The sequence below is a fragment of the Clarias gariepinus genome, chromosome 5 (assembly GCF_024256425.1).
Source record: "Clarias gariepinus isolate MV-2021 ecotype Netherlands chromosome 5, CGAR_prim_01v2, whole genome shotgun sequence".
NCBI lineage: Eukaryota > Metazoa > Chordata > Actinopteri > Siluriformes > Clariidae > Clarias > Clarias gariepinus.
In genome coordinates this window covers 35518996-35541130 of record NC_071104.1, presented here as the reverse complement: position 1 = coordinate 35541130, position 22135 = coordinate 35518996, and the positions used below count along the sequence as shown (strand labels likewise).

At 36.3% G+C, this 22135-nt stretch overlaps 1 protein-coding gene across 4 annotated transcripts in view; it reads right to left on the bottom strand.

Moving 5' to 3' along the window:
- Positions 1 to 22135, bottom strand: part of tfpia (tissue factor pathway inhibitor a) — a 42870-nt gene that overhangs the window by 9350 nt on the left and 11385 nt on the right. For all 4 annotated transcript variants that reach the window (XM_053496423.1, XM_053496425.1, XM_053496426.1 and 1 more), the window contains exon 2: positions 6721 to 6921. In XM_053496423.1, the coding sequence (XP_053352398.1) occupies positions 6721 to 6921 (201 nt within the window). The remainder of the gene's footprint in view (positions 1 to 6720; positions 6922 to 22135) is intronic.

Sequence of the window (22135 nt, the reverse complement as noted above, 5' to 3'; positions counted from 1 at the left end):
GGGTTATGATCTGGAGTCATTTCAGTGGCTCAGGTCGAGACTCAGCAACGTTATGTGGCAATAAAATGAAGTCAGCTGACGACCTGAATGTACTGAATGTTTTCCTCCCTGATGACACGGACATATTCCAGGACTCTGATTATGAAAGAGTGGTTTTGGGGGCATGAGGAATCATTTTCATTTTTAAAGTTAATTGAATCAGTGTGTGCCTTTAAAAAAAAAAAAAAAAAAAAAACTTTTAAAGTTTTCATGAATTTTACCTAAATAAGTTTAAATGTGTGAATCGATTCGGAATCTAAAACTGATTCATGGATTCAATCAATCGAATTGACGAACAAAGCATAAATTAAATTACATAATTGGTTAAATCACACAGCTCTTAATGATTAGGACTAAATTAGGGTAAAAAAAAAAAAAAAAAAAAATCAAAAATCAACCAAAATCAAAATCCCAGGTTTGTGAGTGTATGCGTGTGTTCGGGAGGAGATGAATCTAAATGCTAAGCAATCCATGCTACGTGCTAATATTTAACATTAGTATGAATATACGCAGAGATCTAATTAGCTGCTGTTTTGTATTATTTATGAAGTAGGCCGCTTGTCCCTAATTAGCATATAAAGTGACTATGTGCATTTGTCCTCGATCATACATAACTGGAACGTCACACTAATTGCTTAAATGCGACACTGAGGTCACCATCTCGAGCAGACTAAACAATTTCATTCTGTCCTCATTTGCTCTGCTTAAACTCGCAGGACAGATCCAGGGAAGTGCTTCCTAACCAGACTCTCACGTCCATGAATAATGCAGAGAACATCATGATATCATGGGAATTGTGCAGAAAAACAAGGTTACATTTCCGCACCGTCCCTGTTGACGGAGCTTTAAGTCTCATACCATGTCACGTTTTTACACTCAATCAAAAACATTTAATAATGCATTACACGAAAATGGCTCCTAAGGGCAAATCTGATGAGGCGTACTGTATCTCTCCCTGTGAAGACGCCTCACACCGTGGTATTAGCTGCGTTACGCACTTCGGCCACTGGATGGAGGCATTCATCTTCCAACAATATGTCTCTCATTATGTCTCAGTCATCCAGGTGAGGTTACCTGGAAGTCTTTCTTGTTAGGTCAGAGTGAAGAAGCTACTTTGAAACGTATCTACCTATGAAGAAAAGTGTCCAGATGACGTGACTTAACTTCCAGACACACGTCTCTCATTGGTTAAGCGTGTACTGGGGCAATGAAAAGTATAGGGTGCTTTATTATGATTATGATTATTATTAATATAGAAATGATAATAATAATTTTTATAATTAATATTATAATAAATATGTGACTTATGATTTACTTATTATTTATTATATATATAATGTATTATATATATATGTAAATAATAATAATGATAATAATCATAATTATTTCTGGATAAGGAACAAAGTAAATATAATCCCAATATACCAGTACATACAGTACATATCTCTCACATTAGGGTGAACATTTCACGCATGATCACTTACATTCAGTCATTTAATAACAAACATGAAATTTAATAGAAGCAAAAATAAAAATGATAAAGAGAGAGATGCATACTGTTTGTTCCAGTTATCCTCCAGTTTGTCGCTATAACCATTAAAGCTTCAACCAGCCATGCAAAGCTCTTCGCGTGATTTTTCATCTTTACTATCGGGCTAAGATTTTGTTCCACAAAAAACTATGGCACAAAAACTATCATTCACTCACTCACTTATGGTCTATTCCGCTTTATCCTGTATAAAGGTTTGCAGGAGGCCTGGAGTCTATCCCAGGAGACTTAGGGCACGAGGCGGGGTGCCAATCCATCGCAAAGCACCACTTTATCCTCATATAGTGACCTAAGGTTATACAGGCTCTTAGTGGAATCTCTTTTGAGTTTTGGATCCATTAAACATTAAATGTATCCTTGAGAAACGTTATCTTCTTAAATGTCAGTGTTGGGTGCTGTGTATACCTTGTTGTATTATTAATAATAAAAAAAGGAAAAGAATAACTCCAAAGTGTAAATGTAGCATTCATGTTGAAACTCTAAGGCTGACTTTATCTCTCATACTGTATTCAGTGATGTCTACAAGAAACATATCAGCTTGGAACGTTTGGTCTTCTCCGAGCCCCGTTTCAATTTAGGATGACGTGTCACGAGCCACAAATCTAACCCGTGTGTGACTTTCCTTTTCTCTCAAATGGCCAAAGATGCAATCCAGGACGGGATCAAGAGAGATGACTCGACACACTCTGTTTAATAATGATTAGCTCAGCATTGTGTCAGGCTTTCCAGATGAGCTGCAACATGATTCATTAAACCTCCGAGCTGAAACCAAGCTGATGTGGCGCTTTGTCTTTTTTTTCTATAAATAGGTGACAATCGGAGTGATTGTACGGAATGGTACTGTAAAAATGTGGGAACAAATGTTTTACTGTGACAAGGATACAATTTAAATCCTAAAATCATGGCCTAAGTACAGTATATACTGTATTCTGTGTGGCTTATATTATACTGTGTTCAGCAATAACGATGCACTTGTGATAATCATATTATTTCACAAACACCTTACTCTAGGTCAAGCATGTTTTATAAGTTTTTATCAGCTTTTGTTAATATTCCAGGCCTTAACCCTTTTTAATCCACCAAAAGACAACTCATGAGCAAAGGTTTTTACAGAAGTTAGGGTATAACTTGAGAAAGGATTAAGATGGTTGAACTTTTTTTTCTTTGTAATCTTCCCACGAGCAGGAAAAGCTACAGAGAAGTATGACGGTGAAAAAGAGGGCATTTTAAGTGCCTTAATTTACTGCGAGTTAAAAGCAACACCACCTTATTAAATGCTCTGAAAAAAAAACCAGAAAAAAAACCAATGGACTCTTTAGGAGCTGTAATGTAGTTTATGTGATCTACAGTTCATTCTGTCCTTACAACAGATCCTGGGAAGTAAAATGCTATTTTACAAATTAACCCATTATATGGCACTCATTGAAATACTTGAAAATTCAAAATCTTAGGACTTTTTTCTGTGATTTCTTTTTTTTTTATTGTCATGTTTATGTCGTAATTTTGTGTAAATCAAGATCAGTGAAGTTTCCATAACCCTTAATTGGGTGAAGAACCACATTTGGCAAAGTCTATAGGATTTGTACATTGTTGTATTTTTTTAATGTATATTTGTATTGTCGTAATTGTCATCGATACCGCTTTAACCTGTATACAGGGTCACGAGGGGCCTGAAGCCTATCCCAGGAGATTGATATATATATATATATATATATATATATATATATATATATATATATATATATATACTTTTGGGGTAAAATGTTACCATATATGGTAATTAATTGACATTGATTGCAATTTTTTTTCTGAAAAATCACAAAAGTAAAAAGTAAATTTTTTTTTCAAATTTTTATTCTAATTTCAACAAGTGCCCTATAACAGGTAATGGTTCCTCACCCATCTAGGTAATAATTTTTTCTAAAAGATGTACTGTATATAATAATCATTAAATTAAATATTAAAGAGTTAAAATAGATGACGATATATAGATATTGATATATCCGTCTCGATATATTTACATGACCCTTAATCAGGACAGTATAAATCCAAAGTCTATTAGTAGAGTAAGTTTAATATAAGTACTTGTCATTTTTGGGCTTTTTAAAAAATAGTGCAGTTAAATGCCAATGATCGGGACCTGACCAACTCCATTAAATCACACCGTAATTGATGAGTTCGGAGGAGGAGTCATATGAAAAGGGTTTAATGTATAAAAAAAATGCACTAACTAATAAATATTTAAGCTGCTGAATTAACGAGACACTTTGGGGGAGCTCTACGACCTGTGTTAACCTGTTATATAAATAATAACAAATAGAAACTTTAAGGAAGTAAAAATAAACCATCGAGGGAATTCCTTTAGGAGTCAAGGGTAATTGATACAATCTTTAATATTTGTCTTTTTTTTCCAGTCAACCTTCTGACAGCGGTGAGTATGAACACACACCACCCTGAGTAGCTTCCAGATGATTTTAAATAAGTTGATATTTTTGTAAAATGTTTTTCTTCATCAAGCATTTAAAAAAAAAGCAATCAAAGTAAAATTAGGGCATGTCAAAAGGTCCCTAAGACACGTAAAAAAAAAAAAACTGTAAAAGTAGCAACTTTTTGCATGCAGAATATCGATCAAGCTGTGATTCAGCATCAAAATGATTTACAGCTCTGAAAAAATGGGATGTGCTGAAGTATTTTATGCCATTAGAGACAAATGCTCTGCCAGAATGAGCAGAAAAGCATGTTTTTTAGTCTGTCTTTTTATCTGAATGCTGGAGCGCCTCATAAATCTTGCTTTATCTCATCATCTGGACTCAAAATGCTCTGTGTTTCCATTCAAATGTTCTAGACATATAAAAAAAAGAAATGAACTCTTACAAAAGAAATTGACAACTTTGGATATGTAGTGCTTGATAGTTTACACACATACACACAGGTACAAGTATTTATTTTTCATTTATTGTGAATGAAATATTGAGCCACTTTATGTAAATACGAGCATCTCTGAGTCAGTGTGTCTTAGTGCCTGTTTCAGCATGTGTTCAAATCCATATATAGAAATAAAAAAACAAATAAATAAAGGAAAAAAGTTATTAAGATTTATGGAAAGTATGCACTTAGCTTGGTAACACAATCTCATTTTAGAGATGTTTATAATATTTATTACTATAGATGAAGATTAGGGCCATCATTAATTGAGATTTTCTCCCTAATTTAGTCGTGTCCAATTCCTCCCCGTCACAAGGGGGCTCCACATTAAGGCTACTACTACCACTCAGTCGGGAGGGCGAAGACTATCACGTGTTTCCTCTGAACCAAGTGACGCCAGCCGACCGCATCTTTTTGAACTGCTCGCTTACGGACCATTGGAGAGCGGCGTAACACACTCTGAGGACAGTGCTATCCTTCCGCGTGCGCGATCTTACAGACGCCCCTGATTGGCTGTAGACGCCCCTGATTGGCTGTAGAGCCGTGATTAATGTGGGAGCACTAAGTACCTCTCATCTCTGAGAGAGCTCGGCCAATCAGCTCTCTCTAGACCTCCGGCTGCGAGAGGTTACAGCATCACCCGGGAATCGAACCAGCGATCTCCGAATGATGAGCAACTTTTGGAGATTCTCAAGAACAAAGTCAGAACTCAAATTAATTTCTATGGTAGGCCTAATTCCATTTTCTACACTACTTATGCTAGCTAGCAGGCTAAAATAAGATGATTAACTGTGATTACAGGAACACTTAAAAAATGGATGCCTTGTCAAAAATAATAAAAGCAGAAATAATTAAACACTTTTGTATAAACATTATATATTAATTAACCACCATTACCATTAAAAAAATCTTTATGAGGAGAAAAAGACCCTAGAACAGTTAGCGAGATGACAAAAATATAATTAGATAATGTGTAGAAAAAGAAATGCAGATTCATCGACCGAGCAAAAATCTTAGTCCTTTTAGATATAATTTTTCATTGTATAATAGATATTTTTTTATAATACAGTATTTATGGATAGGAATATTTATATATTAATTACAGATTGATCTGTCAGATATCATAAACATTTTGGGGACTTAATGTATTAACTTAAGAGTTAGAAAACTCTGCCCTTATCAATATCACTCAGGGTTCATTATCCTTCACTGAATGATAGCTTAGATTATAACGAGCTCTTGGTTGAGCAATTATACCAAAAATGCTGGCCTGAATCATTAATCTTTATGAACTAATTACGAGGAAATGGGAGCGCCTCGCTGGTGAATTCATAACCTGTAAACTGATAAACGCAGCGTCAGAGTGTTTACTTTCTGACTCCTGGGATGGCGTGTTGTTTTATTGACCTTAAGATACTGTTATCTCAGTCAGCGTTTCAGGGATGGGTGTCAAATCCATTGTAGCAAACCTCTCACACAGCTGGCAGAGGGAATTACTGTACATAAGACAGTCATTTCTTTTAGAAGAGACTCAGAGCTGGGATTATGGGAAGAGCAAGGCATAGTACATGGTGTAGTAGCCTGTTAAATATAATCCAGTTTGCATGCTACGTTGAGATTGATCATTCTTGACATTCCAAACGAGGTGTAGTTTTATTTTATTAAAAGGAAGAAATTGTTCAGATCCAACAGATCATAGAGCACACAGACACTCGCATATTCACACATTCCAGGCAATTTGGAAAAGCCTGTTAGCTTACTGGGACCGTGGGAGGACTCGGAGGAAACCCACCACGCATGAGGAGAACATGTAACTCCATGGACACACACAGACTCGAGGTGGGAATCAAACCTTCCAACAATATAATTAATTGAAAGCAAAAAGTCCCACTTTATTTAGTGCTGATGTTGTGAGCAGTCAGGTGGATTTGCTGGAATAAAAAGTAGAGTTCCTGTTTTCTTTCTTCTTCTTTTTTGTAGTAGGATGTCAGGAATTACATAAGCCAAATGCAGAATGTGTCACTTCAGAGTCTTTTAAGTTTTACATCCTAAGAGTTTAGAACCATGCCTGCCCCCATCACACTTTGGTTTCCCAAAGCCCATTTCTTGTGACCCTCTGGACTTCCCCGAACAGGTCCCGACCCCTGCTGAGCACTGTGAATTTCATTGTAAGAGGGCAAAAATAAAAAGCAGTAAACTCGACTTACCTTTCACCAGACAAAATGTTTCGCACTCTTCTTTACTCTGGAAATTGTTCTCGTTGCCCTGACAGCCTCCATACTCGAATTCCTCACATTTCCCAGTCTCGATGTCGAAGTAGAATTTCGGTATTATCGCCTTGCAGGGCCCTTCATCCTTCTTTAAGGCACAGTTTTGATGGAAAATCTTGAGAGGATGTTGTACACCTTCTGCAGAGATGAACAAGACGCCCAAAGTTATAATTGAGGACATGGCAAGAAAAAAAAAACGAAAAAAAGTGCAGTGCGTCTGTGTTCAGCTCTGAACTTGTGACTTGGCATACAAAGTAGTAAAAGCAGGATGTCAGGGATTTCAAAATAACGTCACCACCATCAAAAGAATACAGACCGCTAAAATCGTGATATTCTCTGATCTTTAAGATCTCAGATGCCTGGGGCACTTTTGCATTTCACACGTTATTGGATGACAGAAACAAAGAAGTGTGACTAATTTACTGATTTTAAAGTGCAGTAATCTCTGCCAGCCTGAATTTGTTTAAACGCTCTTCTCATTCGGTAGCATCAAATTGGCATTATGATTCATTTAAAGAATATTTATAGTAATGGACCCTTTATGTCATATGCCTAGTATTTAATAATTTTTTGCATCTGCATATATTTTAAGCATATAATGATTTTAAGGGTTAAGTGTTAATGTAATGATTCAAATATTTATTTTGTTTAAACTAATTAAATGTATTAAATATGCCAATTTTTCAACTACATTTCTGGACATTTCCTAGCTGTATTTCCTAGTAATATTCAGCAATACTTTAAGTTTTATGCAAATGCTAAAAATCTGGCACATTTAAATAAAAAATATAACTAATCATTCAAGTGGCATTCAAGTCAGCTTGGAATTTTTCATTATGCACAAAAAGAGAACAGTTATGAGAGTAAAAACTCTTTATTTCTTTATATCATCCCCTGCTACACTAATGCATTTATTCCAGCGTTTCACTAGTGATTGGACACCATCAGGGTAGAAGCAACTGCTGTTGCTTGCACTGTTTGCTATAAATAGTGCTGTTACTATTTTCAAACAACATAATGCACCTACTGTAGATACAGCACCCAGATCTAGAAATGTTTTTGAAAAAAAGAAAAAAAGGGTACTGCTAAGTTTGCTGCTGTTTGTACAAGTTTATAGGTTTACACGTTTAATTTATCGTATATGAAATGAAATTGCATGTCTCGTTTTTTTTCCACTTCACTGTACCAGAAATGTACCAAGGGGGTACATAGCTCAGTGGTTACGGTATTGGAGTACTGAACGGCAGGTCCCAGGTTCAAACTCCAGCACAACAAAGTTGCCACTGTTGGGCATTTGAGCAAGGCCCCAACTTCTCAGATGTATAATAATATAAAATGTAAGTCACTCAGGATAAGGGCGTCTGCCAGACGCCGTAAATGCACCAAACCATGCAGTAATGGTTAAACAAAAAACAGATTTAGGCTTTATAAAAGGCTTTAAAATGAGAAACTGAATATTTAGAAGTGAATGGGTTAAGCCTGGTAACTAGAATGAGCAGGACAAAAGAGCCTGTGGAGGGAATGAAATCCACAGTTATGGCTTTTGCAGTATGGTACCTGCTGTTCGCACCACATACAGAGAGACAGAGAGAGCGACAGAGAGAAGGAGAGCAGATGGTCTGGGGTTTAATTGACAGCTTCCAACTGCCAGGTCATCCACTTGACCTTCAGAACTGTAAACTCAAAATTACAAAATGGATTTCCCACATGAACAGGAAACACAGTTATGAGACCCCATCACTAAGCATCTTCCAAATGAGCAAAACAACACACCTGTTTTGTGCCTTCATAAATATGTAATTTTCTACATTAAGTGGCAAAGACAAGAGAAAGTCAATGGAAATAGATTTTTGTTAGCAGAAGCAGCGTGAGTTACTGCAACCTTAAACATACTTTGGTTATAGCAACTGCTGGGCAAATTAATACGACTAAAAATCAGGTATTAAATTTGTATTAACCTGTATTCATCTTTAGAAGATAAAGTAAAAGCACTGTGCAGTGAAGGCCAATAGTACGGAGATATAAGTGAAACTCAATGGAAGAGTTTCTTGACTGCTGTTCATAGACTGTATAAGAGCTGGGCAAACCCTCTATGATGTCCCTCATGTGTTTTTTAAAAGAGTGGTTTTGACGCTGAACTCTGTGAGTTTTGGTCATCACCATCTTGGCATGAGTTGACTCGGCCTAAACCCTGTTTACTCCAAAAATGGGCAAAATGGATGGAGCCTGGCTTTTGGAAGGAAATGTAAATGCTTTTCCTAGTTACCACAAGCTAGCTAGCTCAGCTTAGCTAAAATTCCATTGTGGCTAATGCTACTTTAACTTGCATTTGATTAAAGTCTTTCATACCCTACACTTCCTCTACACATCATGCTGTGTGAACTACGTTTTTTGTGGTAAGTGAAGCTACAATGATTCCAGTTAGCTGGTTAGCTAAAATGATGCATAGCACACAGCTAGTGGTTTGACACCGGCAATGCAGCAGTCACTCAAATCAAATTCATTTAAAGCACTAAGTTCACCCTGTACAGTTGTCATGAATGGAAAAATCTAGCTTTGGAGACCAAAACTGTTTTTTTTTTTTTTTTTTTTTTTTAATACCAGGCTACAAATATGTTTATTTTTGGCATTTTATTATGTGGGTTTATGGGGATTTACTTACTTTTAGAGCCAGTAGACATTAAAGAAACGGCATGTTTTGGCATTTTATGGATATGGATGGATGGATGGCTAGCTAGCTAGCTAGCTAGATAGCTAGCTAGCTAGCTAGTAGACATTAAAGAAACGGCATGTTTTGGCATTTAATGGATATGGATGGATGGATGGCTAGCTAGGTAGCTAGCTAGGTAGCTAGCTAGCTAGATAGCTAGCTAGATAGCTAGCTAGATAGCTAGCTAGATAGCTAGCTAGATAGCTAGCTAGATAGCTAGCTAGATAGCTAGCTAGATATATAGCTAGATAGATAGCTAGATAGATAGATAGATAGATAGATAGATAGCTAGCTAGCTAGATAGCTAGCTAGAGTGAGCAAAAATGTATTTAGTCAGCCACCAATAGATAGTCCTTAGCTAGATAGCTAGCTAGAGTGAGCGAAAATGTATTTAGTCAGCCACCAATTGTGCAAGTTCTCCCACTTAAAAAGATAAGAGAGGACTGTAATGTTCATCATAGGCATACTTCAACTATGAGAGACCAAAAAAAAAGAAAATCACATTGTAGGATTTTTTGCAAATTATGGTGGAAAATAAGTATTTGGTCAATAACAAAATTTCATCTTAATACTTGATCTCAATGACAGAGGTCAAACGTTTTCTATAAGTCTTTGGCCCATTGCTCCATGCAGATCTCCTTTAGATTGCAAAGATTTTCTATGAGGTTGAGATCTGAAGACCAGCTAGGCCACTCCAGGACCTTAAAATGCTTCTTACGAAGCCACTCCCTTGTTGCCCGGATGGTGTGTTTGGGATCATTGTCATGCTGAAAGACCCAGTCACGTTTAATTTTCAATGCCCTTTTCACTAATAATCTCACGATACATGGCCCTATTCATTCTTTCCTTTACACGGATCAGTCGTCCTAGTCCTTTTGCAGAAAAACAGCCCCAAAGCATGATGTTTCCACCCCCATGTTTCACAGTATGTATGGTGTTCTTTGGATGCAATTCAGCATTCTTTCTCCTCCAACACGATGTTCTATTTTGGTTTCATCTGACCATGTGACATTCTCCCAATCCTCTTCTGGATCATCTAACTGCTCTCTAGCAAACTTTAGACGGGCCTGGGCATGTACTGACTTAAGCAGGAAACACGTCTGGCACTGCAGGATTTGAGTCCCTGGCAGCGCAGTGTGTTACTGATTGTTGCATTTGTTACTTTGGTCCCAGCTCTCTGCAGGTCATTCACTAGGTCCTCCCATGTGGTTCTGGGATTTTTGCTCACAGTTTTTGTGATCATTTTGACCCCACAGGGTGAGATCTTGCGTGAAGCCCCAGATCGAGGGAGATTATCAGTGGTCTTGTATGTCTTCCATTTTCTAATAATTGCTCCCACAGTTGATTTCTTCACACCAAGCTGCTTACCTAATGCAGATTCAGTCTTCCCAGCCTGGTGCAGGTCTACAATTTTGTTTCTGGTGTCCTTTGACAGCTCTTTGGTCTTGGCCATAGTGGAGTTTGGAGTGTGACTGTTTGAGGTTGTGGACAGGTGTCTTTTATACCATTACAGGCCTTTCTCATCTTTTTTAGTCTGAGAACTTGCACAAATGGTTGCCGACTAAATACTTTTTTGCCGCACTGTAGATAGATAGATAGATAGATAGATAGATAGATAGATAGATAGATAGATAGATAGATAGATAATTTATTGTTCCTGAAGAAAATTTCCAATATCCAGTAGCAATTAAATTCCTTCAATAATGTGTAGTGTAGTCAAAAGAGAACTAATTGGTTTAGAATTGAAGGTTGCCCCTTGCTGCTACTGGGTTTAGGTCTCGAGATGACCCAGGAACTGGCTCCAGAAGCTGAATAGAAGCCATTTTTTTCAGTTAATTTCAGTTTATTTGCTAGAACTAATAGATACTATTAGACTCCAGATAAGATAGAACTAATTACATTTACATTCTGTTGCAGACGCCCTAATCTAGAGCAGCTTACATTTTCTCATTATACATCTGAGCAGTTGAGGGGCCTTGCCCAAGGGCCCAACAGTAGCAACTTGGTGGTACGACCATCTGATCAGTAGTAACACCTTGTTAACCCTGTTTTGTGCACAGGGAAAATTATAATACATATTTTGTCTTAATAGTTTTGGACACTAAAAAACACTCATAATTTAGAACTAATATTTTCTTTTTTATCAGTTTACATTATCACACTATACTTAATGCATATGTCTAACATTTCAGTTTTTTGTTTCCTGCAAGCATGTTGTTTATTATTCCATTACTGCATGAGAGCTGCTAGTTTATTTATTTTGTGCATCTCATATTTATGCTTCGCCTTTCCCCACTCCCCTCCATCCCTGCTATCCATCCTAAAATAGATACCTCCACCAGGCTAGTAAATTGTGAAACACTATAGTCAGTAATTTCACCTACAAAGTGAAGGATAAAGCATGACAAGCACAATTGATAGCAGTTATAAAGCTGCGATGGATTGGCACCCAATAGTCCCCAAGGATAGGGTCCAGGTCTCCCTCGACCCTTTGTACAGGACGAGCAGTTGACAGAAGGCATCAGATCTGTCGGCTATTGTGACGCTGCTTTTTTTTTTTTTTACTTTCTTGAAACCTTGAAAATCCCCCACAATCCCAGACAGAGATGACTAACTCCCTCTGACCTTTACATACACTGAGACTTGCTAGGGCTAGTAAAACCTCCATGTACCAATCTCTACTGAACAATGCTCAGTGCCGCTAACTCAAGTCATCTTCTGAGGTTTTATTCCCACTACAACTGATTAAAATAGAAAATATAAACTTGCTGATCAAGAGAAAGTCACACACTCTAACATCACGTTTCACCGTCTGTAGCTTTGATCACGACATACGATGTGGTGTGTGAAAATGATCCACGTGCTGCCAGGGCCACTCTGTCACAACGTGAGCCCTAGAATATGGCCTGGTCATTCAGTACATTCAGGTCATCAGCTGACTTTATTTAAGTGCTACAGTAAATAAGACCTTGAAGCTTTTTGTTCTGGTTTGTCTCACTAACAAGTGGTTTTCTTATGGACACACAGCTGTTCAGCTGTTTAGTTCCAATCCTGTTGGGTTTTGATGGTGTGTGTGGAAATGCTCTTTTTTTATAACGTAGATGTGGTTTAAACTGTTATTTTTTATGATGTAACTGATGTTTAATTGATGTCCAAGTCGAATTTTTTTTTAAAAACATATTTCTTCCACAAAGTTGGTGGTACAGCGGGTTTCACTGTCAGTAATACAGGCCAATAGGTTGATACTTCTGAAATTATAGCTTTTTATTTTGGGACTGCTGTAGCTCAGTAGATCAAACCGAAAGGTCCCAGGTTAAAACCAGAGAACCACCAAGCTGCCACTGTTGGGCCCTTCAGCGAGGCCCCTAACCCTCAATATATGCTCAGATATATAATGAGGTAAAAAAAAAAAAAGTCACTCTGGATAAGGGTACAATTTCTGCCAAATGCTATTTATGTTACATATTTTATTTCATTTTTATTTCTTGGCCATTATCACTTAGTTTATTAATGAACTCTAGATTCCTAGATATACAGTAGGAATGTTTTTAAACATTAAAAAATTCAGTTCTACCAAGTTTCCTGCTTTTTGACAAGTTTACAAGTTAAATTCATCGTATATAAAATAAAATTGCATGTAGGTTCAGTATAATCAGTAGTAAATTAGTTTTAATTCTTCTATCTAGTATTCCAACTACAAGCCTAGTGGACTGTATGAACAATATATATAAAAACAGATACACAAATTCCTTTCCATGCTTCGGAATCCACCTAATACCGACTGTGTGTTTGAGCTGTTATTGAGATCTCTGTGGCAACCTTTTTTATAATATTTATACCACTCAGAAATATCCCCATACTCGGTCCAGTGATCCTACCCTGGATAGCTGAAGATCCTCAGACATGCCACTTTTCTGTTTTTCCTTCCAGTAATGAGCACTATTACGTTTCACCAGGTTCTCCCCGGATACGGTAACTGATAGCGCAGGCACGCAGCTGCCTAAAGATGCAACACCAAGTTTGCTTTGTGCAGAATGAATGTTTTCTGAACAAATGCCTAACGATAGCTTTATTTACATTCCTTAATGCTAGCAGAGAGGGGTCAGTTGGTGCAAAGCGTTAACTCTTAATGTGCCAAGATGGCCATTTTTTTACTTTTATTAAACTATAAGGGAAGCTTTTTCACTGTGAAACTTCTGTTTCTCAACTTTCCTAAGTTATATACTGTATTATATTATATTATATTATATTATATTATATTATATTATATTATATTATATTATATTATAACATTTAATCTCAGAAATTTTATTATACATTATTCTTTTCACATAGTTTTTAAACTAAATAAATTAAGTACTACAGGCATAATACATTTTTGGAAAGTGTTTAGTTTTGAAAAACAATAAGATGACATTATAATCCTCACCTTGCAAGAACACTATTAAAAAACTATTTTCACCAAAGAATAAAAACAAGGAAATGTACTTCACAGCAATGCAGCATTCCTGAAAGCAACTGCCCAAAATTGGATACAAGCCAAAATATGACCAAATTATAGAAAAAAAAAATAAAAAAAAAATAAATTCATACATACAAGAGATAATACATTCTGGCTTATTAAATTTGCACTGCCAACCCCCCCCTCCCCCTGCCTCCAAACCCTGCCTGCACGTTAATTTAGATAATGGCATAAAATAAGCAAGCACGGACTCAGACCAGGTTCATCATGAACTCAGGCTCAGTGACGCATTTCAATCTCCCCCAGGAATAGAAAGCTCTGATTTTATCATGAAATGGAATTCAGCAGCTCAGTCACAGATGATATTACCATTTACCAGGCAGAGGGGGTCAATGCAACAAACTATGAATTTCATGCATCAATATATAAACAAACATAAATCAAATTATAATATTAAATATATATTCATGATTGTAAACAAAAAAAAATTACATTAATCCTATGTTAGTGCGGCGTTAATTGTTACTTTAACATTTAACATACATCTAATCGCTTACTTTATTCTTTAACTTATTAATTTACTTACTTATATAATGTCCTTTCTTACTAATTCACTGACTTACGCACTTTTAGTAACATATTTACTTTAGTTATTTATTTAAATACTTTCAAACTATTTGCGTTTGCTTTCTTTACACCATAAACACACACACCAGATGTTCTTGCGTACACATCAGGATCATAATGGAGAACCTTACTCGCCACATTGCATATTTGCACACTGCTATTATGTTGCACATTTGTTGTTCTTGTTTTACACATACAGTACATTGAGGACTAACTTGCATTTTGAAAGATGCAAAAATAACACTGCTGCTGAACTACACGTCATTTCATTTCAGACTTTATCTTGCAATCAAACTGCTGCTGCATATACTTTCTTTGTGCAATTCTCCTTTAATTGTGGTGAAATCTTTCTATTCTATTTTATCTTTCCAGTTTAGGTCACGAACAGTCGTATAAGCATTTCACTGCATATTATACTAAGTATTTTTGAGCACGTGACAAATAAAATTTTAAATTTTATAATAATTACTTACTTATTCGAACATTTAACTTCTTTACCTTAATTACTGTATGTACTTTTACCTAAATACTATTACTTAAACACTTTTAATTACTTCATTATGTAAGCACTTTTAATAACTTCTTGTAGTTACTTTACTTATTTACTTGCTTAATTAAACATTTCACTTTAAGCTTACTTAACTTACTTAAACACTTACTTACCTTCTAACTTTCCTTACTAACTTATTTAAACGCTTTCACTTTAATTACTTAAACAATATTAATTACTTTTGTTGCTTGCTTACTTGAACATTTTACTCACTTTAGTTGCCTACATAGTCACATACAGTAGTTATTACTTTACTCTTTATTTACTTGTGATCTTTAACTTTCGAACTTATGTACTTTAATTCTTGCATTTTATTTCACACTATTTTTACTGTACTTACTGTCATGCATGACCTATTTAATTTAACCTTAGTTTTTTTTACCTTTGTAAAAACATGTCAATACAATATTATCAATTCAAATGTATGAAGATGCGGTGAGTGTGACGGTCATAGTCTATGATTTACTACATTTTCACCCTTCACTTAGTGATCTCTCATGCCTGTATCACAGTCATAGCAAAAACGTTGATTAGAAGAGAAATGCCTCTAAACTTTGTTTAGATTTGCAATAACTGGAGCCAAACCATGCCAAAAAATTAAATAAATATATACATTGGTTAAATTGGGCAAAGTTACTTAATATGATTCTGTGCTTGTGACCAGTCAGGGACAGATTGGCAGAGAGACCCTTCAGCAGAACCCTTAATCCTCAGCCGCTCAGCTCTGTGCATGGATTGGATTCTGACTTATTCGTAAGTCACTTTAGATAAAGCGTCCGGCAAATGGATTCCTGATACTATGGATTTCTCATTTTCTGAAGATGTGCTTAATCCGACAGTATAAGAGGTTTTGCTGGCAATACAATACTTCACTTTGGCAATGGAGCATCACAGAGATTACATGTTTTTCTCGTTAGACTAGATAATACTAACTGGGTTAAACTGGAAAAAATGTCCAATTTCTATGTATGTATGTATGTATGTATGTATGTATGTATGTATGTATGTATGTATGTATCTCTTTCTTATTCTCTCTCTCTCTTTCGCTATCAGTCTATAAATATGTTACATATATGTTACATGTTGCATGCTACATTTATTTATCAGATTATGACGTTATAATGGTCTAAAATTTGGGTCAGCAATCTTAAACACTCTAATGGCTATTTGGAGCCAATTCACACAGAAAAGAAAACACGAGAGCCACAAAACCCTTTTGACATCTAAAATAAATATACTGCATATATCGTTTTTTACCTTTATGCTATGTATAAAAAACCTATTGTGTTTGCATGGAACAAAAACATTTTGAACTCTAAAAAAAGACGCAGGGTTGAAGGTTACTTTCAAATAAATTACTTAAATAGACATTGAGTCCTCCTCGTATTTATAAAATAAAAAAAAAACGAACTTAAATGATCCACCTGCAGCAAAACAAAAATTCTTTCTGCTTCTGTGCGCCCCCCATACTTTTAACATGTGTACTGAAGCGTGCACATATTGGCTGAACACATGAAGCAGAGTGCACATATCAGCAGAACAGCAGAACAGCGCTATTTGCTCAATATCACCTTTGCTGGCGGGTGTCGCACATCAGCAGTTGGGACGCATATTAATTTAAACAATAAAAAATAAAAACTTTTAATTTTAATGTTACAAGATCACCATAACCTTTTAATTTAAATTACTTAAAAAAATAAATAAAAATAAACTAAACTAAAATAAATTTAAAAAGCCATGTGTTGTCGAACCCTGGTCTAATACATAAATGTAAATTTCCAATAACGCACAATTTATTTCTAATAAATCCACTTGGTTATTATATAAAGTTACAAAGTTTAAGACTTTTATGAGATGCATGGTAAGGGCATTTTTTACCTTCTCTATTAATAGGAAATGGCATCAGTTATAAATAAAAAATAATATTATTTTTAGGGATAGTAATAATTGACTTTGTAATCAAATTTTAATGATTAAATTATATATTTTAAAATGCAATTAAAAAATGCAATGCAACTGATTAAACCTAATCCTAAAAAAAAGAAAGAGCCTCATTAGCTCACAATTCCTCTTATACTTAATTATACGTAACATTTAACAAATCTGTTTGTGTGATTTTTTCATGACATGAGACTGCACTGCTTGTGTATTTGTGTTGCTTAATTTGTATTAAACTGTTTCTTTTTAATCTCATGCTCTAATTTGAGAGTCATTAATGGTAGTTCGTAAGAAATAAAGTGGATGCCAATTGGCAATAATTGTAGCTGCTGACAAGAAGCCTAATAAAATAAAACAAACAAAAAAAAAAAACCCAATAAAAACATTGTTACTAATGAGCTCATACCTAGGTGTGTGTATGTGTATGTGTGTGTGCGGTGTTTGCTTAAGGCATTGCTCTTAGTCATCAAAGCGTTTATTCATAAAGCAAACACTGAGTGCTGTTGTGATATAATGACATAAGGATTAACATGTGTTAATCAGTAACCACTCAATCATTTTACTCTCACACTCATGCGTACTGTACAGTATGTATCATCAGAGTTTGTTTTACACCAATATGTGCTGAGAGTTGTTCTTTATTCATTATTATTCATATTTTTACATTAGAAATATATATAGAACAATATAGAGCACATGATAATTAAATAATATATTATATAAGTAAATATAAGTAAAAAATAATGACTGAAAGCGTTAGGAAATAATGCATGGGAATGTACTAATGCCAAAGTTGTTTAGAGATCAAAATTAGCTCTGTATGATTAATAGGGGCGGGACTCACCAGGGGCTTGATACAATAAACCGAATATTACCTTAGATTCTGTTACAATACTAAGCAAACTTGGCAACTAACTTGCTCCTACCACACCTTGCTGTGCTGCCTGCCAATGTGTGAATACAGACTCACTTACTCATCGTTTATACCGCTTTATCCTGTGTACAGGGTCGCTGGGGGCCTGGAGCCTATCCCAGGAGGCTTAGGGCACTAGGCAGTGTACACTCTGGACAAGGGGCCAATCCATCGCAGGGCACACACACATACAGTGCACTCACACACTAAGGGCAATTTGGGAATGCCAGTTAGTCTAATCTGCAGGTCATTGGACTGTGGGAGGAAACCAGAGTACCTGGAGGAAACCCACCAAGCACGGGGAGAAGATGCAAACTCCTGAATCGCAATATGTTCGGAATCAATTTTCCTCCATCCCTGGTGATTAAGATTTGAAAATCAAACCTTAACAAGATCAAATGAATGTACTCTTGAATTATGCGTATCCATTTAGTATCGTATTCATTACAGCTGCACGATTTAATGAGTTATGCGATTTATAATTATTATTTATTTTTTTGGTATAAAACTGATGAATTCCTTAAAAATTGAGCATAGCTTTTCAAGAAAATAGAAACCGCTTGCATCTTTCACATTTTGTGAGAGTATACCTTCTTCTTCTTTTGAGTTTATGTCTGGTTGGTGCGATACTGCCCCCTACTGGCCTGGAGTGTGGCGCAGCAGGAAAAAAGATTATCCCCTTGTACAAGACATGACATTTAAACAAATAAATACCCATTTACACAGCAATTCAATCTTTATTAGATATTTTTGTTGTTTTTTAAAATGTCTAAACATGTAAGAAATATAGCTGCTTGAGACAAATCAGTTAAGTGAGGTTATATTGATTTTAATTGAAAACTGCAATAATTATCAATCTACTTATGATTTACATTACGGAATCAAACCTGCTCTTAGACTTTTGGACTCTAACTCAGACACCCGGTTATTGTAAGTCAATCATTAAGGTGTGTCAGCTCAAAGTACACTACAGCTGTGTTTTTATCATTTTTGTTGCTTCGGAGCTGCATGTAGGCCAAAAAAAAGTCAACGTAAAGCTTTAAACCCCTAATCATAAGTAACTTGGAAGTCACAGAACACTGGGATCACAAAGGCTTTTGAAAAACAACCTTAAAACTCGGTAACTTGGCAGACCTTTAGCAGGAGACACTTACTGTATAGCTAGGGCAGACACTAATTCAAGCAGCTGAGCAGCCCCACTAAAGAGCTTGCTCAAGGCCTCCACAGTGGCTCTCTGGCAGCCTCAGGATTTCAATTTTATTCGTTTAGGGCTTTCGAACAATAGACACAGACACAAAGGAGCTTTATAGTAATCCGGATGTAGCTTTAGATGTTCAGTGAACAGTCACGGGGGGGGGAAAAAACATACTCCAAAAAAAGACAGGAAAGAAATCTTGCGGCTTATCCCTTTATAAGTGACCTTAAAATCTTTTGGACGTGATAACAGATGGCTGTCACACTAAACACATGCTATACAAGTTTTATCACACGACTCAGATAGAAACACCAAACACTAGTTCTCTGTATGTACTCATCAAATCTTAACACTGGAATAAACTGAAAACAACCGTAGGGGCCCGAGGCATGAAAATGCAAAGGGCCTCCTGTTTTATATTCTGCTTTTTTATAATGAGTCAAAATTAGAAGGACTTTTCTAAAGTGTTAGCACTGCCAGATGCTACTGTATATGTACCATCATTTCATTTTGTACAGTAGGCTACAACAAAACATGTTTATTGAAGTTATATGTGTGTTAATGTTCCTGCTAAAATACCTCTCAGATAATATGGTTTTCATACCTCAAACTTTATCTGTTTCACTCCTTCTCCAAATGGACTGTTTCTGTGTTTATGTAAATGAGCTATTGCGGAGAGAGAACAGCTAAGCTGAGCAACAAGCTGGCACTGAGTTCATTTTCTTTTATGAGGTCATGTTTCTTGTTTCATGGTGATTGGCCTCCACTAAGTTGCATTACTGTTAAATACAGGTCCCATTACTACCCACCACAGCGGGGCAATAGTAGCTCAGAGTTAAGGCACTGAGTTACTGATTGGAAGAACAACGGTTCGATTCCCAACTCCACCAGGTTGCCACTATTGGGCCCTTGAGCAAGGCCCTTAACCCTACCTGTTCCAGGGGCACTGTATCATGGCTGTACCCTGTGCTCTGACCCCAGTTATATAATGGGAAGAAAAAAAAATTCACTGTGCTGTAATGTATATGTGTCAAATAAAGGCTTAACTTAACATCTCTCCCTAATCTTCCTGCCCTTTTAAAGCTGATTTTCCAGTTGAGTCTTTCTTAAAAAGAAAAAAAAAAAACATTAAATGCTCCCTTTCCTGATCAGTGACTCCCATTCTAACATACTTCAAATATTGCCTTCTACTTTCTTTAGTTCTTGGATTTAATGATGTCATGTCTAGCCTGTCCTGCATATATTTCCGGCAGGAGCGCACTACATAGCACTTTCACTTTCATAGCATTCCTCATATGGGTAGAGTGCTATTAAGGTTGTTCTTAATTCCTAATTTTCTAAGATTAAGCCTTGGCCAATACAAAAATGAATATCCAACAAGAAGCAAATCTTATTAAAACTGTGCTGGTTGGATTAAGTTTGATTTCATACTAATCAAATATAAGAAAGGTTTCATCTTTTAATTTCATTGATTTATCTTCCGTAAGTGCTTGATCCGGGTCAGAGCCTATATTAAAAAACACCTGAGATAGCATGTTAGTCCGTCTTAGGACTCGTGCCTACACACACTCACACAAACTGTAGAAAGGAAAGTAACCAGTTAGTAAATGCTCTGGTACTGCTTTACATAGCAAACACACATAGAGCTACTATCATGGTCCCACATTGCGCCCATATCAACAACATGCGATAAATGAGGCGTGTTGTGAATTTCCGGAAATTCAAACTGTATAAAAATGCATTCATGCAATAAATACCTTTTAGGATGTTTATCTGATTTGTCTTGGCTATTGATTTGAGATCTTTCTCACACTTTTGGGTCCATGATTAATTCCCGCTTTGATCTTTGCTTCACTATAAGATATCGAATCCATACAGTCGATGCATCACTGATAGCTAACATTTTATAGATTCAGTGTGATTTGTTTACCTGTAGATGTGATCAAGCTTTGATAATTGAGCATCGTGACGTATCTATAAAAGATCCAGACCCGTGTATTGACTTCATCCGTGAAGAAAGCCATCATTCCCACCATGCCCTAGTTACCATTTTACCTGAAAATCTCTGGCCCTGTTTTTGCCAATGGTTCTATGACAACAACAGCAATAGGACCTTGAGCAAATCCTTGTAGTTACAATGCTCATGAAGAGGAAAAACTCTGCACCTGCACAATTATCTGAGCTCCGCAGTTCAGGGCTCAGTGATGCAAATAATCCCATTCCTATTAATCAAACTCAAAAGCTCAAAAAAAATTCATAACAGAGTAAATGAAAAAAAAAAAAAAATGTGACCATATGGTGGTTTTTATGAGGCCATAAGTTAAACATAGGTTCTGCAGGCCTGAGTGGGGAAAACTGACCTTGCTACAAGGCAGCTTGGGCTATTTACAGCCTGAATCGAGCCAAAAGCCTGCAGTCATTCTCCATCTGTTATTGTCTGTTAAGGGTCATCGGTCGAGGCACACAACATGGTGAAGTTGTAACTGTAATTATGCAGAAGATTAGAAGCTTCTGCAGCGGTGTGAGTCAGTAATTTAAAAGTGATAGGATGTCTTGATTTGTGATTGGCAAACTGATGTAGAAAACTTTTACAGTTTGAACTAACAGGTACAGAGATCACATGGACTCAGAGAAACAGAAACCACACCATCTTTACTAGGACTAACAGGCACAGCCTTCTTTACTGAAAAGGCAAAGCAAAAGGGCAAGTCCTTTCACTCAGACTGGGAGGCACACAGTCCATGTCCTCTTAAAGGGTACCTTACCTCCTTCACTGGGACTTAGAGGTACAAAGACCCAACCTCACTCACTGGGACTAATGAGTACAAAGGCCACACCTTTTCACCGGAACTGACAGCTACAAAAGCCACACCTCCTTTACTGGGACTTAAAGGTACAAAGGCCACACCTCCTTCACTTGGACTAACACGTACATAGGCCACACCTTTATTACTGGT